The 17,548-nt window shown below is 54.1% G+C and overlaps 1 protein-coding gene across 1 annotated transcript in view; it reads left to right on the forward strand.

The window, feature by feature from the left end:
- Positions 1 to 17,548, forward strand: part of DPP6 (dipeptidyl peptidase like 6) — a 715,888-nt gene that overhangs the window by 612,050 nt on the left and 86,290 nt on the right. The window contains exons 9-10 of the mRNA XM_047097129.1: positions 7,161 to 7,315; positions 9,945 to 10,042. Of these exons, the coding sequence (XP_046953085.1) occupies positions 7,161 to 7,315; positions 9,945 to 10,042 (253 nt within the window). The remainder of the gene's footprint in view (positions 1 to 7,160; positions 7,316 to 9,944; positions 10,043 to 17,548) is intronic.

The raw sequence follows: 17,548 nt of genomic DNA on the forward strand, positions 1-17,548 counted from the left end.
TAGGCCAACACGCCTGCCCCCTGAACACTGAGGTCCTGACAGAGCAGCCGGACATCCTCGGTGTGGCCAGCCTGCCCCAGCGGGCAGCCGAAGCTTCAAAAAGGGAAATAGCCCAGTGCAGACACGGCAGATGGCGGGTCTGGGAGCGAAAGAGGGAGAACTCTTAGCCTTTGCCAGCCCAGCACCTCAGCTGTCGGCTCTGGCCCTTCGCAGATGGCCCTGCTGCGGCGGGGAAGGCGGAGACCAGCAGAGCGCCCCGTGCGCCCCGCACCCCGTGCTGGCCACAGGTCAGAGAGCCGGCTGTGGGGGCAGGTGCAGATTCAAGCATTCCGTCCGCGGGCTCCCGTGAGTGTGGACCCTGGCCTCCCTCACCTCGCCCCCCCAGGAGAAAGAGACAGCTCTGTCTTCAGGAGCCCATTCTGCAGGAGGCTCTCCAACCCCTGCCCTGCGTGTCTACACATCCCTCGTCTACCCTGGATCTGTTTTTAACCAGTCCTGGGTCGCGGGTTGGCCTGTCTGCCCGGGGAGCCCCCGGATGCAGTGGTCAGGGAGGCACCTCGCACGCTTCAGTCCCACACAGCCCTCCACCCCACACCCTTCCAGGTCCTTGTCTGATGTTGGCCTCTGGCTCGGCGGCCTCCCCGCGGGGACTGCAGATCAGGCCTCAGCTCTGGGCTGGAAGCGTCTCTCCCTCGTTGAAGAGCCGGCAGCATGCAGATGTGGGGTGTCCTTTCCTGGGCATGGGGCCTCTGCAGATGCCGGCCCGGGCACTCCGGCCTCCATGGCTCTGACTCGGGATTTGCCGCAGGAGCTCGGCCTCGCCATGAGGCCCTCGCGAACTCTCTAACCTCCCGCAGACCTGCAGGATCCACACTAGGCTGTTTGTCCCCTGCCCGCAGGACGGAGTGGGGAGGGGCGGGGAGGCCTTGGTGCTCACGCCCTTTCCGGAAGGGAGGACCTGGACGCTACTCAGAGCTTCTCTGAGAGCCCGCAGGCAGGAATCCGCTCTGGTGCCAGCACTAACCTCAGAGAGCCCGGGGGTGTCTTTATTCCGGAAGGCCCTGAACCTGGCTATCCGTCGTTGGTTCTTGTCCTGAAGGAAGAGCGGACCGCGGATGTTGGGGAGCAGTTAGCAGTGCTCCCCACAAGAGCCTTCCCCACTTCGCTCCAACGACGAAGAGACCGCCTGTGTTTCTAGCCCCTGCGGGTCTCCCGTTCTGGCACCGATCGCTAACCCTGGGACTGCTGGCCGTTTGTCCACTGTAATCTACGCTTGTGTGTTTCCTCTCCAGCACACACAGCGGGAGCTTTGGTGGGAGCTGAACACTCAGCCTTTGTTCAACAACGTTCACTTCTCTCAACCTCCAAGTCCTCAGCCCGGGACGGGGTTGCTGCGGGGTGGTTACGGGCATCCGGGGAGCAGAGATGACAGGGACCACGCTGAATGCTGTCGTTGAAAGGTGTCTGTTACACACTCCCTGAGTTGACTACTAGGCACGGGAGGGGCCGTTGGGTTTCTCTGCCGGCTTGGGAGCGGGGGCCTCGGTCACCTGGACCAAGGGAGGGATCCAGGGCCCCGAGGGGAGCTGCCTGAGAAGTGAGCGAGCAGAAACACGCAGCTGTGAGCACCGAGCCTGGCTCGCGGTCGCGTTTCATCAATGGGGGTCCCGGCGGTGACGGCCACTGTTGCTGAGTGACTGTCCCTGAGATCGTGCAGGGAGAGCCTGGTGGCAAACGTGCCGTGTCCGGAGAGTGGGCCGGGCCGCGGCTTCGCGCTGCAGGTGACGGAGTCCGAGGAGCCATTTACCTACACGTGAGGCTCGAGCAGGACAGAGAGAGTTGCTGTGTGCACAGTACTTGCAACAGTGCCTGCGGCATACCAAGCACGCTGTGGGGGTTACTTAAACGTGAGAGTGTGTTCTTACGTCCGGCCGGGGTTCAGGAAGGGCTCAGTCACAAGTACCCAGTGTGTTGGGCAGAGGCAGAGACAAGCCAACCCCGTCAGCCCATTAGAGGCTGGAAGCATCAGTGGCAGGGGGGCGCGGGGCTCGGCCCAGCACACTCAGTGTCACATCTGTGTGCACGCGTGTGTGCGCTGGGGGTGCAGGGGCGCTGGGTCCAGCCCACCTGCTGCAAGGGCGGACGCCAGCCATATGTGCCACCATGCTGGGCAGGTCTGACTTAGAAATCCCGCCCCCTGGGTTTCAGGGAAGAATTTGGCAGCCTCTGGGCCCCTGACTCAGGAGTGTATTTCCTACCAGTGTGGAGCTGGCTCCCTGCAACCGGTGTAGACATATCCGGTCTACATGGTGTAGACATAACCCTGCACAAGCTGCCTGAGGCCGCCACAACCTGGATGGCCTTCAACAACAGAAATGTACTGTTCAGGTTCCATAGGCTGGAAGTGTGAGGTCGAGGGGTCACTGGGCTGTTCTCCCTCTGAGACTCTGGTTAGTACCTTTCTTATCCCTCCCAGCTCCTGGTGGCTGGCAACCCCTTGGTGTCCCGTGTCTTCTGGACACATCCCTCCATCCTCTGCCTTTGCCTTCCCACAACATCGTCCCCATCTGTCTCTGTGTCTCCTTTCCTCTCCTCATAAGGAGACCAGTCCTGTTGGGTGGGGGCCCACCCTGCTCCAGAATGACCTCACCTTAATTCCATCTGCAATGACCTTGCTTCCAAATAAGGTCACACTCCTGGGCACCAGGGATTAGGACACAGCATATCACTTTGTATCATATGTGAGGGGGACACAAGTGAGCCCACCGGGCACCTTTAAGAGGAACCTGTGATTCTTCTGTTCAGGAGGGTAACTCCCCATGAACAATTTGGAAACGTACGTCGCGTGTACTGATAAAGTCGATGCCTACAGTTCCAAAATGCAATGCTTATTGGATCCGATATAGCATATTTCTCAAATTGGTCATCCTTTCTCTTTTTAATGTTTATTTGTTTATTTTGAGAGAGAGAGAGCATGTGCACAGGGAAGGAGCAGAGAGAGAGGGAGAGAGAATCCCACGCAAGCTTCTCATCATCGGTGCAGAACCCGACGCAGGGCTCGAAGTCACAAACCGTGAGAGACAAAACCTGAGCCAAAACCAAGAGTTGGACGCTTAACCAACTGAGCCACCCAGGCGCCCCTCACATTGGTCATTCTTAACCAGAGTAGACACCAAAGCCACCCCTTGAGATTTGGGGGAGAAGATGCCTGTGCCCTCCAGATTGTCCTGCGTGGAGTACTGAAGGGCACACCCATTCCCACGTGCTCTCTGGAGAACCGCCCCCAGTGACACCAGTCTGCCACCACGGAAGGGTGTGGGCGTCCCTTCTCTTCTGCATCTGCCACACGCTCGGGCGCGCGTGAGGATTCCTCCTCTTTGCTGGATCGGCCCTTATCACCTTGAGCCCAGAGAGAGTTTGCCCTCCAGATAAGCCCTCAACAGTGCTTGTCACGAGCAAATAACACTCAGATAGTCGAGTCGACTTCTTGAAGATATGGTGAGAAGAAATGAGGAGCATTGATTCAGATCCCACCATGAACTAAGCACATGGATGGAGCTTTCTGCCACTTATGACTAGTTGATGGCCCCCAATGTGTTCTTCTCGTATGACTCTGCAGTGGTCCCTGGGCAGGGCGGGCAAGGTGAAGGCAAGCTAAGCATCCGGTTTCCCAAGTTACCTGTAGTTACTTGCTCGGAAAGGCGGGCTTCTTGTCTTGTTCCAAGGCGAGGGCTCATGTAGTTAATTTAGTTGACGAAATAGGGGTTTGTTTTTGTTTTTGTTTTTTTCCCTCTGCAGAACTCTGTTCCTAAGCTACATTTACTTCATGGCATTTAAGCCAACTGCCTCATTAAGCTGGAGATCCTGAAGAAAGCGTTTGCAGAATAAGGATGTTCATAATTAACACAAAAAATGCCACGGCTTTATCTGCCTGGTCCTTCTCCCCTTAGTTTCTTATACTTAATGATCTCTTTATTGAGCAACTAACACAGAGAGAAATAAAAGAGCAGAGGAGCCCTGTGTTAAAGGGCATCTGGAGAAAGTAAGCTACCGTTCCCCTGGTTTTGTATGCCTTCCCCCCACCCCCCAACCCTGCGCAGGGCAGGGTTTCTTCCCATTTGCTGTCATCTCGCCATGGAAGAGAACTGAATAGAATAACATTCGCCAGAATTTGTCATCCCAGAACTATATGGTCTCTGACTTCCCTTTCCACCCGGCACAAGCGAGAGTCTGAAGTGACCCTTTTTTTGCATCCCCGTTTCCCGGTGCTTTGAGCTTAGCAGAAACGCGCTGGCATTTGCCGACGGAATTGATGGAAACTGATTACTCTCTGCCCGAAGTCAGGCTCGGCCTTCAACCCCATTCATTCTCTCTCCTGAGGGCGAGTCTGGAAGCAGCTTGCACACAAAGACGGCTGGACGTGGGAAGCTAGTTGTCTCTCGCTCCCCCGGCCACCCCCCACCCACGCACGCAGGCCCATCGGACACATGGCAGGGCCACTTGGCACAAGGTCATCCCTCTCGTTCTAGGGAATTGCTCTGGGTCCAAAGAGCAGAAGCAGATGATTCGTCTTCACAGGGGGTGTGGTGGCTTGTTTCTGTCAAGCTTCTCCACTTACGAAGGCTTTGTCAGCCAGCCGTTTTCCCGCTGGGATTAGCCTGAGTTGGCCATGAATTCACGTGCTGTGGAAACCGCTGCCAGGCCCCTCGCCACTGACTTTGGGGGCGGGAGGGGGAGGGGGGGGTCTGCTTCCTTCCCCCTGCCCCTTGAATTCCGTTCACTGGCTGTGATTCCACTCGCCTTGATTGGCTCCCCCCGTCCCAGCCCTGCAGCACAGAAGCGATTGAGCAGAATCACCCACAAATTGCATTGCAAATGGTGCCTGTTTTTTTCCAGCAGGCCATCTGCTGGAGTCTATTACTCACCCTCCACAGAGCCAACCCGAGGAGTCAGGTGGTTCTGGGTACAGCCACTTCTGAATCACCTCATTCCACACTCACCTGAAAGTCACTTTGCTGGCTGCTGAAGACGCTGGAAAATTCCAGGCTCTGGAGAGGCGGTCTTCTTCCTTTTTTTTTTTTTTTTAAACCTCAGGAGACCTTTGGGCCTCTGTGGGCTCTGGAAAAGCTTCTGAGCCCACTCGTGGGACGCCCCCAGGTGGCAGGATGCGGGAGGGAGGGGGGCGGTGCTGTTAGGGGTGATGGCCATGCCCTCGGTGGACAGAGGGACCTTGTCCAGGGGCTAGAACCAAGGACTCCGTGGCTCTTCATCTGTTGTCCACGGAGCCCCGCATTCAGACCTGGGTGCACTGGGGACAGGAGTGTTGGGTGTTTCGTGAGACTCTACCGTCTGGTGACCAGCCAAGTAGCAAGCCCGTGTTGCACTGAGGGGAGTCTCCATGAGCTTCTGGCCGCTGGAGGACAGCGCCCAGAAGGCAAGGAGGAGTTGCTTCCAAGGAGAATGACACTTGCTGCTGCAGGTGCCACAGACTTGGGGGCTCCTCCCCTGAGAGACCAGGCCAGTGACCCGGGGGTGGACGGACAGCTGCCTTCGGGCACCCCTGCACCGGGACTAAGGGTTTGCAGCCTGCCCCACTCGCAGGCCTGGACTTGGCTGCGAGCGCCTCCAGGACGTGGCCCCCAGGACGTGGCCCTAAGCCCTCGTGTCCACCCTGCGGCCATCCGATCCCCGCAGTGCTTCTCCCCCCAACCTGTCCGCCACCTAGGCTAGCCCAGCTCCCTCGTCTCCTCCGTGTTCCTTCCCCCGTGATCCTCTCCTTCTGCGGCCAGTTGTCCTTGGCTCTGTTCCAGCGTATGCTGTCCCTTGGGTTATGTGCACCCATTTTCAGCATGATTTCAGCTTCCTCATCGGCTTTCTGCCATACGGGCATGTGGGGCTGGTTTATGGCACACACCTGATGATAGCCAGCTCAGTGGGACTTGTGTTACGTGATTGGAGAATTCTTCAATCGTTACTGTATTTTGTTTTTATTTATTCTTGAGAGAGAGAGTGAGTGAGTGTGTGAGCAGGGGAGGGGCAGAGAGAGGGAGAGAGGATCCCAAGCAGTCTCCACACTGTCAGTGCAAAGCCCAACACGGGGCTGGAACTCATGAACCATGAGATCATGACCTGAGCCAAAATCAAGCGTTGGACACTTAACCAAGTGAGCCATGCAGGTGCCCCTATTGATGATTACTTTAAAAACAAATCTGGAGGGAATTTCTTTATGATGCATATGGATTGTGTACAAGAGACAGTCCTTTGACCTAAAAGCTGTTTAGCACCCAGATGGGGTCTCTGGTCCCCAGCACCCTGACTTGGTACACTGGGCGAGTTTTAAGCAGAATAGAATTGTTCTTTCTGGAATAGATCACAGATCCCACAAAAATCATCCACAGGTAACAACTCTGATTAGCCAAGACACTTGGCTGCACTAACACACAATAATGGGCATTTCTGGGGGAAGCCTATGAGAATTATCATTTGCATTTCAGCCCCGTTGGAGATGGGGCCATTTTGTTTTTCTGCCACAGGAAGTGAAATCCGTCGTTCCTTTAAGGCTGAGGAATGTGCTGACCTTTGAACCTGTTCTTTCGCACGGCTGTTCATGAGGGAGTATGTGTGTGGGCATGAATCCCCAGGTATCTCCCGCAAGCTGATCTGAGATTTTCCGGGATGTAACCTACAACACAGCTTTCTTTCTCACTCGGTTCTGCCTGGATGTGCCCTGCTTCTGCGTGGATTGATTTCCTGTAGCTTTGCTTTTGTAAAGCATCTTAAAATAATAACTCACAGTGGCGCAATAATTCAATTCAGAAAGCACTCGTTGGGCTCATCGTGTTCAAATTTGTGCAAACGAGAGAGAGAGAGAGAGAGAGAGAGAAGCTCTCCAGACAATGAACTTCTGTTCAGTTGGACCTTGATTTATTGGGGTTCATTCTGGGGCTTGGTGGTCAGCACCAGGCTTTTCTTGAGCCCTGTGGAAGGAAGGCATATCCAGGTCACGGTGAAGACCACTCGAAGGTTGTAGAAGGTCAGTGTCCCCAAGGCGGGGTTCATGATTTGCTGGCCAGCTCACAGATGTGTCCACGCACCATTGGTGTGCACTCCACGTGTGTGTCCGTTGTGTGTCCACATTTCTCCGCTTTGTGTTCCCTTAGAGGAGATTTTGAAGACCCACATCGCCCACTGGTGGTCTCCGGACGGCACGAGGCTCGCCTACGCCACCATCAACGACTCCCGCGTGCCCGTCATGGAGCTCCCAACCTACACTGGCTCCATCTACCCCACAGTGAAGCCCTACCACTACCCCAAGGTAGGCGACAGGAAACAGTAGAGCGAATTCTTCTCCTCGTTCCTCAGTCCCCCCGACCCAGGCGACTCCAGACGTGGAGCTCTAGAATCAGACGTGTTCTGAGCAATGCAGTAGAACAGAGGCAAGATTAATTATTTCCCATTACACTGCATTAAATTCCCATCTCCGCTGAGTTGAATTTGTTGGCAGGTTTACTCTATCTTAAATAGTTGAACTGCCGTTAATCATTTGTGTGAGTTTCATGGGACCCAAAATAAGTACCTTACCTCCCCTTGTGAGTCCATGGCAACAAAGTCACACTGCCTGCTCCTGGGGCCCTCTCTCCTCACGTCCCTGTTTTAGAGTTTGGCTTCTGGGAGGTCCGAGGGACCTCTGTCTGCCCCTGGCCCCCTGGGTCTGCGCAGGGCTGTTTTGTGTTTGGTCATATCCTGGCCTGTAGTCTCTGATTGCTTCCCAGGCCAAGTTGTTGGCACAGAGACTGGCAGGACAGCAAGGGTGCGGTGGAGGGGGAGGGGTACAGATGTCTGAACCTTGCTTTGTTAGCAAATCACAGCATCCTGGCACGAAGCAAGGACTGGTGCCACATTTTCTGCAGCCCGCACCGCTGCAGAGACACTGATGTCTGTCTGACAGAGTGGGCTCAGCGGCCCTGCCACCCCGTCCCCCCGGCTTCGCTGGAGTGCCCCAGGGCCCGCAGAGGCCACGGCCGGTGGACGTGAGCCGTTCACTGCCTGCACCTGCCTGGTGACGGAGCACTCGCTTCCCGCCTGCGGCTGCCTCGGAAGGACCCCTGGAGCCCGCGCCCGTGAGCGCTGAGCCGTGGCTCCCAGGCCATCAGACCATCTCCCAGATCGGAGGGCTGATGCCACGCGCCTTGTGTGTCGGGAGGACGAGACACGCCAGCCTGCAGGGGGCAGCAAGAGGGGCGATAGTGTGCAAGTGAGGCCAGTGAGGTGCCCGGCGTCCCGGGCCACAGAGAGGAAGCCCCTGGTGTATAGTTGGTGCAGGCGCCATGTATTCGTTTCTCACATCCCTGCCTGGAGCCTGAGAGTCCGAGATCGGGGTGCCAGGAAGGTCGGGTCCGGTGAGCACTGTTTCTTGCTCCACCCCTGCCTTCTCTCTGTGTCCTCCCACAGCGAGGGAGCTCCGGTGCCTCTTTCTCTCCACATGAGGGCACCAGGCTCTTCACGGGGCCCCACCCTCCTGACCTCACCTGACCCCGATGGCCTTCACAAGGCCTCACCCCCGCATACTGTCACACGGGGGCTTGGGGCTTTGACCTAGGAAGGAATTCTCAATTTGGGGGGTAGGGGACACAGACATTCCGTCCACAGCACCTGGTAAAACAATTCTCTTAATTTTTTTTTGCTTTTTGAGAGAGAGAAGGAAGAAGGGGGAGGGGCAGAGAGAGAAGGAGACACAGAATCCAAAGCAGGCTCCGGGCTCCGAGCCGTCGGCACAGAGCCCGACGCGGGGCCCCCACCCACGAGCCGTGAGATCGTGACCTGAGCCGCAGTCGGACGCTTGACCCCCTGAGCCACCCAGGTGCCCCAATACTGAGCCTTTTCTGCGGGTCTTCGATCGGCGTGGCCAGTATCCAAGGAGGTCCCTGAGTGGAGGAGCACGAGCTCTGTGAAGGCACAGCATTGTCCCCACCACCGTCCCACTCCGACAGCACTTGATGTCAGCCTGCCACACGGACCTGCCTGTTGACAGAATTCTCCCTTTTCAGCTGGGCTTCATTGGACTGGACTCTACATCTTGTGGAAGGGGCCAGGGTTTTAGTCGCAAACGGTTAACTAAATGCGGGCTCTTTTGACCCCTGAACGCCCCACCCCCCACGCACACAGTGGGGCCAGTGGCTGCCTGACTCCTCTAACAGCCAGGCATCCAGTGGCTTCCCCTGTGAACCCTGTTATGGGCGTTTCCCCAACTTAGGAGTGGTGACCTGAGATCCATCTGGAGTTCACACTGAGCTCTGGGGTGGGTGAAATTGGAATTACAGAAGCCCGGATGGTTTGTATTCGGATGGAAAGGCGGCATATTCTAGCCAACAGAACTCAGGCACCCCTTGCCCCGTTGTACTGTCTCCCAAATCAGAGGCATGAGTTGGTGACCCCGCCAGACTCCCACCCTATTGTGGTGAACCCGACATGTCTTCATGCAGGGAGCAGAGAAGCAAGGGTATCCGTCAGACCCGGCGTGTCGCTGACAAATAATGCCACGTGTTCCCCTGTCCCATCCCGGCAGTGCTGTTCCCCCCGAAGAGGGAGCACAGAGCAGCAGTGACGCAGAGCAGGACCCACCCAGCACCTTTTCTGCACCTTTTCCAGGGACTTCCCTTTCCCCACCGCTGGGCCTCGGCCAACATTTATCAGCCTTCCCCACCCGTGTCTTTGCCCTTGGGCGCGCTGCCTCCTGGCATGGCCTCCAGGAATTTCTGTCCTGCTCCTTGTCCCATCCCTTGCCCCTCCCAGGTTGATAATCGGGAGGCACTTGGAGGAACAAGAAGGGGGTAGGGTTCCTGGAGAAGGAATGGCACCCCAGTTACCTCTGGGCCTCCGTGCAGCAACTGAGGCACTGTCCCCGCAGGAAGGTTTACTCACACCTGGTCTTCTTTGCTTCCCAGGCTGGATGTGAAAACCCCAGCATTTCCCTGCACGTCATTGGCTTAAATGGACCCACCCACGATCTGGAGATGATGCCACCCGATGACCCACGGATGAGGTTTGCTTCCTTGTTTCTACTATGTTAAAAAAATAAGATGAACGTTCATTTACGTGGTCTCTTCAGATTTATTTTACTGCTCTCTTAAACATCCAAGAAAAAGGTACATTGTCCAAAGCTTTGCTTACTGCTTCATGATTCACTTTTCTGGAAAGGAATACGAGTCCAACCAGTACCACTATTTCTTTCCTTAGTCAGGAGGAGACTGCTCTCCCTGGGAGGCTGGGCTCCTTGGGAAGGGGCATGTCAGGTCAGCCGCAAGACTCTAGCAGGGACACGTTGTCTCACACAGGCAGACGCTGGAGAACATCCATTGGATGAATGGATATAGCCTTAACCAAGAAAATCCACATGATCAGACTTTCTGTAAATGGTGCCCCATTTAAGAGATAACTTTAGAACAATGGCGTACTTTGGCAGCTCGAGGAGCTGGTGGTAAACCCTGCTCTAGTAACCCACTTCTCCTGGTTGGTAAGATAACCTGTGTAGGTGTTAGAGCATATTGGCAAAGGTAACTGGCCTGTTATCATTACCGTCTGGTTTGGGTAGATTTTTTTTTTCTTTTAACCAAAACTGCTGAGTAGGGTCTATCTAAGTGAAGTGGTCTGAGTATCACCACAGTTTGAACAGCCTGGGGACTGAATAGACTTCCAGAACCCCCCATATCAGCAGTAAGCTTCTCTATGGGGGACATTGATGGGGGGCTGAAAAAAAGGGGAGCCCACCGTACAGACCCACTCGCCGATAGATCTCCGTAAGTCTAGATATGGGCCCAGTGAAGCCAAGAACGATTCATTCTGAGACTCAGAGGACACCCACCCCAAATTTTCCAAAACCTCTAGCCCAGGCCTTTACTATCCAGTTACAGAACTCCACATTATTAGTCACTTCTGGCAGCTTCTAGAAGGACAGGAGCTGTGGCCCCATCCGCTGGGCGCTCTGGCATTGGGTACTGCTGGTATTCTGTGGATGGTGTGGTCCTCTCCTGCGGTGACTTCCTTAGTAAGACCCTCAGAAGCGTGAGTCCGTGGAAAATTCCACAGAGATTCTTTTAACGCTTTCTTCTCCGTGGATAATAAAATGCTGTGAGGTCCTCAGGTACACAGACCAAGCACAGAATTCTGGGCTCTATAAATGGCTCCTCGCGGCCTCTCTCCCTGCCCAGGATTGGTCTCCTCAGTCATATCAGAGGGTCGCAATGTCCCCAGAGGCTAATGAAGCTGGCCCCCGAGCCACCGGTGCCTGGAGTCCCAGAGCCCTTGGTATATGCTGGTCGAGGGGGGGGGGGGGAGGTGTTGAACTGATCCGGCTCATGTGCTTCTGCTGGGGTAGAAGAAAAGCTCCGGTCATCGCTCTGCCTCCTCTCCTGAAGATCCAATATTTCATTGTTTTCCTTTCAGCCCCCATCCCTGCCAAGCCTCCCGGGGCCTGGTCCAGCAAACTCACTGAATTAATATGGAAAGTCACCTGGAAAATTTAAGCCATCTGTTTGAGTTAATTGAAAATCTCATTTGGTCAATTTGGTGATGCTGTTTCCACAGGCCTGATTACCTTCAAGGACAATGAAAAATTAGCCTCAGTCGGGGCTTGAAATTCAGACACTGGCTTCAGGTTCTCTGCTCTGATTTCCTAGGCTAAATGCAATCCCGTGCCTCACGTGCAGCAGAAATCTGTAATATGCAAACGTCACGCTGTCTCATTCTCTCTCTCTGTCACACGGCCTTGAGATTTTTTCCAAAGAGAGCACAGGTATATCAGAAATCGTAGAATAAATTGTGAGCGAATATTTATCGGGCATTTAGTTCACCAGCCGTTAGCGTGAGCGCCGCAAGCATCGTGGGGAACAAGACGTGGAGCGGATGATGTAGGGCCCGGGGTGTAGACTGAATAAATCGTCACAAGCGAGTGGATAACTGCAGGCGTGCGAAGGGCCACCAAGCACGTGGGGTGTGGAGGAGGGGCCGAGCTACTGTGCGGGGTGACCGTGTCTCTCCCAACCTCAGCACTACGACACGTGGGGCCTGGTGACTCTTTGCTGTGGGGGGCACTGCGGGGTGTTTAGCGGGGCCCCAGCCCCACCCATCAGACGCCAGTAGCACCCCACCCTCAGTTGTGACAGTCCCCCATCTTTGCCAAATGTCCCCACATGGAGAACCACTGGTTCAGAGTGAAGGATCTCGAGCCAACGCCTGCGTTCAAATCCGAGTCCTGGAACCCTGGGGAAGGTATGCAGACATGCTGCCTCAGTTTCCCCATCTGTAGAATGGAGATAAACATTACTGATAGAAGTGGTTGTAAAAACCAAATGAAACAGTGCAGGTGGCACAGGGCTGGCTATACGGTCACCCCGTCTTGTGGCGTGGTCAGTACTTCCTGTGGACTTGCTGGCAATCTTCCCCTTCAGAACTCAGCCTGACCTGTCCCCACAACCCCAGTTCTGCATGAACTGGTCAGGTTGCAGTTCTCCGGGCAAAGTAAACGAATGTGTGTCGAAGACATTATTTAACTCCTTAGCTAATAAGGGAGCCAGTGAGGTGTTAGGACCAGTCTTGCTGGCATCGGCAAAGCTAGGTCTGTGTGATCGGTGTAACAGAGAAGTGTGGGGACAGGTTTGCTGGGTAACGGGTCTAGCAGGGCCCTGAACTGTGACCTTGGGGGATAGCTGGTCCACCTGCAAAAACCCAGGAGGGAAGTCTGCCCGGGCAGAGTCCCCAGTTGCCTCAGAGGCCGAGCCCGGGGTTATGCTGGAAGAATACTGCTAGATCCTGTTCCCTCTTTCCAGGTTTCAAATACGTTTTCTGAGAATCTCTAAATGACGTCACCAACTGGACACAGAACGGATGCCCCGATCTCCTTCCAAAATCCTACTGCCCGCAGTCTGGCCGCCTCTGACTTTCCTGGGGGATCTTCCCCTGGAGGGCCCGGCGTCAGAGGGCGTCCCCTCCCTCCCATCTCCTGGTGACCCCAGCTGAGGCTCTCCGGGACCACAGGCTTCCAGGCCCTCCCCGCCCCTCCTGCCCAGCCCAGAAAGCCGTGAGCTATGTCAGACCGCCTGTTCCCTCTGCTGGCCTGCTGGTGGCTGCTGTGCTTACATTCTTTTGTTCCCTTAAAATCATTAGCTGCTGAGGTCTGTTCTTCCACAATGTTGACATATTCCAGGCCCTTCTGCTAGAAACATGCTCTGGGCGAGTAGCGGCAGGCAGGTACAGCTCACCAGACGGCCGGGGGCCAAAAACAGCTTCTACGTCAAGAAAGCCACCTGTCGTCTTTCTTCTTCCGAGGACCCAACCCTACCTGCCCACGCTAGAGCCACTGCACAGCTTTATCCCGCCTCTCGGCACCCCTCCTCAGATATGCTGGGCTCGCCCCCTTCTTGGGTCGCTTGCACCTGTGCTCCGTCTGCCTGGAAAGTTCCCCCGCATGGCTGAGGGGAGCACCCATGCACTGTCAGTCGCGATCAAAGTGTTCCTTCCTAGCAGTGTGGAGGTTCCTCAGAAAATTAAAAACAGACCTACCCTATGACCCAGCAATAGCACTGCTAGGAATTTACCCAAGGGATACAGGAGTGCCGATACATAGGGGCACTTGTACCCCAATGTTTATAGCAGCACTTTCAACAATAGCCAAATTATGGAAAGAGCCTAAATGTCCATCAACTGATGAATGGATAAAGAAATTGTGGTTTATATACACAATGGAGTACTACGTGGCAATGAGAAAGAACGAAATATGGCCCTTTGTAGCAACGTGGATGGAACTGGAGAGTGTGATGCTAAGTGAAATAAGCCATACAGAGAAAGACAGATACCATATGGTTTCACTCTTATGTGGATCTTGAGAAACTTAACAGGAACCCATCGGGGAGGGGAAGGAAAAAAAAAACAAAAAAAAGAGGTTAGAGTGGGAGAGAGCCAAAGCATAAGAGACTGTTAAAAACTGAGAACAAACTGAGGGTTGATGTGGGGTGGGAGGGAGGGGAGGGTGGGTGATGGGTATTGAGGAGGGCACCTTTTGGGATGAGCACTGGGTGTTGTATGGAAACCAATTTGACTATAAATTTCATATATTGAAAAAAAAAAGATTAACCAGGTATTTTGACATTGATATTTAAGTCACATCTCCTCTTTTTGAGTATTATGTTAATACTAGTTTATATTTATTAAAAAGTTCTGTTTAACAGAAAAAAAAAAAGTGTTCCTTCCTGAGCACTTCCCTAACAGCCGAGCCTGAGTCACAGCCCCACTCCCTCCTCCCCCGGCCTTACTTTCCTTCCTAGGGTCATCCCAGCAGGATATTCTGTGTGCTGTGTTCACCAAGTCCTTTCCCTGCCCAACAGCTGGAAGGAAGGTCCGCGAGCAGGGACTTGGGTCTGTTTTGTGCAACGCCCGCCCTCCCCTCCAGAGGCAATGCCTGCAACACAGGACAAGCTCAGGAAACCTTTGTTGAATGGGCCAGCGAGCTGAACAGGTAGCCAGTAAAATCCTACATTGATAGGATCCTCAACGACTGAGAGTTCTTTGGTTTTCTGGAACCTTTCTAAGAACCAAACCTTTAGAAATGTGTAGGCGTTGGTGACATCGTGCCATTGCCACTATAGGATGCTGTTGGGGAGGCAGAACTTCAGCCGGGACTCCTTAACAAAAAGAAGGATTAACAAAAGGAAATCAGCTCATTAATGCGCATGGAGCCCGTCTTCAAAAAGCTCACCGAGGGGCGCCTGGGTGGCGCAGTCGGTTAGGCGTCCGACTTCAGCCAGGTCACGATCTCGCGGTCCGTGAGTTCGAGCCCCGCGTCGGGCTCTGGGCTGATGGCTCAGAGCCTGGAGCCTGTTTCCAATTCTGTGTCTCCCTCTCTCTCTGCCCCTCCCCCGTTCATGCTCTGTCTCTCTCTGTCCCAAAAATAAATAAACGTTGGAAAAGAAGAGTCAAAAAAAAAAAAAAAAAAAAGCTCACCGAAAAGTGACTCAAAGCAGAAATTCAGAACTGCCACCCCTGTAGCATCTTCAACCAGGAACAGTAAATTTCCAGGGAATTAGCCGGACGAAGGGGAGCAGTTTTAGGTGTTCAAGGACAGCAGATCATGGGAGGCAACTCCCAGAGGAAGGTCTATTTGCAGATTCCGCTGGTGCATCTCTGCGTAAGAGTCTGTCTCCAGCCCAAGGAGAACGTGTCTCCTGCCTTTTTTCTGGGCTTGCTCTTCTTCATTGCCTTCAGCTCAAAATAATTTGTATGTCAAAAAGGCATATCTTGAGGCAACATGTTCTGGCTTTCTTCAACTGGTCTAGGAAAGGTAAAAGTAAGAAACCTACCATGTGGAGGGTTTTAGGGAGGAGGGAAGGAGACCCACATCCTCCAAGGACCTAGGTGGGGAGAGACAACAAAGAAATGTATCCTGTTACAAAAATTAAGTGCCACAGAGTAGGCATTCTTTTTTTTTTTTAAGTTTATTTATTTTGAGAGAGAGAGTGCAAGCGGAAGGAGGGGCAGAGAGAGAGGCAGAGAGAGAGAATCCCAAGCAGGCTCTGAGCTGTCAGTGCAGAACCCAGTGTGGGCCTTGAACCCACGAACCATGAGATCATGACCTGAGCCGAAATCAAGATTTGGTTGCTCAATCGACTGAGCCACCCAGGCGCCCTGACATTGATTCTTTTAAGAGTTTTGCCAAAGGATGGAGAAATCCTCTCCAAGGAGGAGGGTCGGCAGGTGGAGGGGTCGGAGGTGTGGGCAGGATTTGGGATATCCCAGGATCCAGTCTTCAAGAGAAGTAAGGGAGCACAGGGGTCCCAGCATAGAGTGGGGAGCCCTGAAGCATCGTCAGTCATGTGTTGTGGTTTGAACTATAAAGCTGTGACCTCAGGGCTATTTATATCTTTGCTCCTTCCAAACCGGACTTCTGGATTTGCTGGTGGGTTTTCACTCTTGCTTTTCCTTCTGCCCGTCTCCCCGGGAACAAGGATGTGGGTTTATAGCATGTACAGGACAGTGGCTGGGTCCAGGACGGCCCTAAAGGCTTTTGCAAGCTGTACACATCTGAAGTAGCTCCTAGTGCCCCCGTTCCCCAGATGTGAAGACTGAGAAATGCAGAGTTTAAGGAAGGTGTCTGAATCCACACAGAGTGTGGAAGGGGGTGCTGGGCCTCAAGCCAGGTGGGCTGGACAGCCTCACCTCCCTGAACAGCCTCCAGAGAGGTATGGAACATTCTGGAAGGTCCACTGGTCACTTTCAGCAGGCTGGTCAAGGAGCCACCAGGAGGAAGAAACAAGACACTTCATCTGTCAGCTGTCTGTCGTTTACACCACCCATTTCCAGATTCCTCCTGTTGTTTGCCTGCTAACCAGCCTGACCTCCCCTCCAACAGTTCTCAGATACAGGGAAGATGGAGTCTGGGCTTCCGGATCCTTCCAGTTGGCCAACACTTACTGACCCTGGTTTTGTGCCGCACGCTGTGTTAGGCACCCGGATGGCCTCTCCCATCGTGTCACCCACAGTCCAGAAAGCGGGACAGCTCGTGGTCCACGGCCGAAATGAAGTGTGGTGGGAGCCACGACACGCGAGGTGGGAGGGACAGCAGCCCACAACGCGGCCCTCGGGCACAGGACTCCCTGGGCCAAATTTGAGGCCGTCTTTTAAGACGTTTACGTGAAAGGTAATTAGGGACCATGACCCCGCGGAGGCAGGGCTAAGGGAAGGGCAGCAGCACCTTGACAAGCTGACCTGTGTCCTGTGGGTGGAGACCTAGATGGAAATCATTACGCACCGCCCGCCCCGTGGTTTTTACCATTTTCTCCCCCCAAACCCAGCTGCTCTGATCCAACAAACGCGGCTGTGTCGTGCTGGTTTCCTGGCGCCTTCCCAGGGCTGGGGGGCTGGGTGTTGAGCTAAGACGCAGCATAGACCCGCAGGACCTTTTCGAAGCCTAGTTGCACTGTGCCGATACGTGTTTTTATTCTCCTCCGAATATCCATTCGGCCGGGGCACAGCCGGCGGCCTGTGCGCTCTTCCTGATTGCCAGACGGCCGCGGGCTGTCACACAATTGCACCGTGAGAAGGAGCCCAGTGGGTCCCTGACGCACCTGGGCGGGGACGTGGGCTGGCAAAAGGCTCAAAGGCGTCTTGCTTTCATTGCGTTTTCTTCTACTTGAGCTCATTCGTTCATTCATTTTTGACCTCCGGTTCCAAGGACTTAGATGGGCTTAGCTCATGGAATCCCACCGCTGGTCTGTGCGAGGCTTCACTCTTTTTATTTCATTGTTCTTTTCAGGGAGTCCCTACTCCGTGCTCTCCTCGCGACATAGACACTTATGTTTCTTGGTCAGTTTCTGGCTTTTTGTTTGCTGAAATCGACTACTTTGTTCAATGCATTTTTCCTTTAAATTGTTTTTTTTCTTTATTGTTTTTAACTTAATTCCACTATAGTTAACATGCACTGTTTTATTAGTTTCGGGCGTGCAGTATGGTGATTCAGCACTTCTGTACATTACGCGGTGTTCATCAGTATCAGTTACTC

The sequence above is a fragment of the Lynx rufus genome, unplaced genomic scaffold (assembly GCF_022079265.1).
Source record: "Lynx rufus isolate CCGP_SWC_20201006 ecotype Redwood Valley unplaced genomic scaffold, mLynRuf1.p SCAF_4, whole genome shotgun sequence".
In the NCBI taxonomy this organism is placed as follows: domain Eukaryota; kingdom Metazoa; phylum Chordata; class Mammalia; order Carnivora; family Felidae; genus Lynx; species Lynx rufus.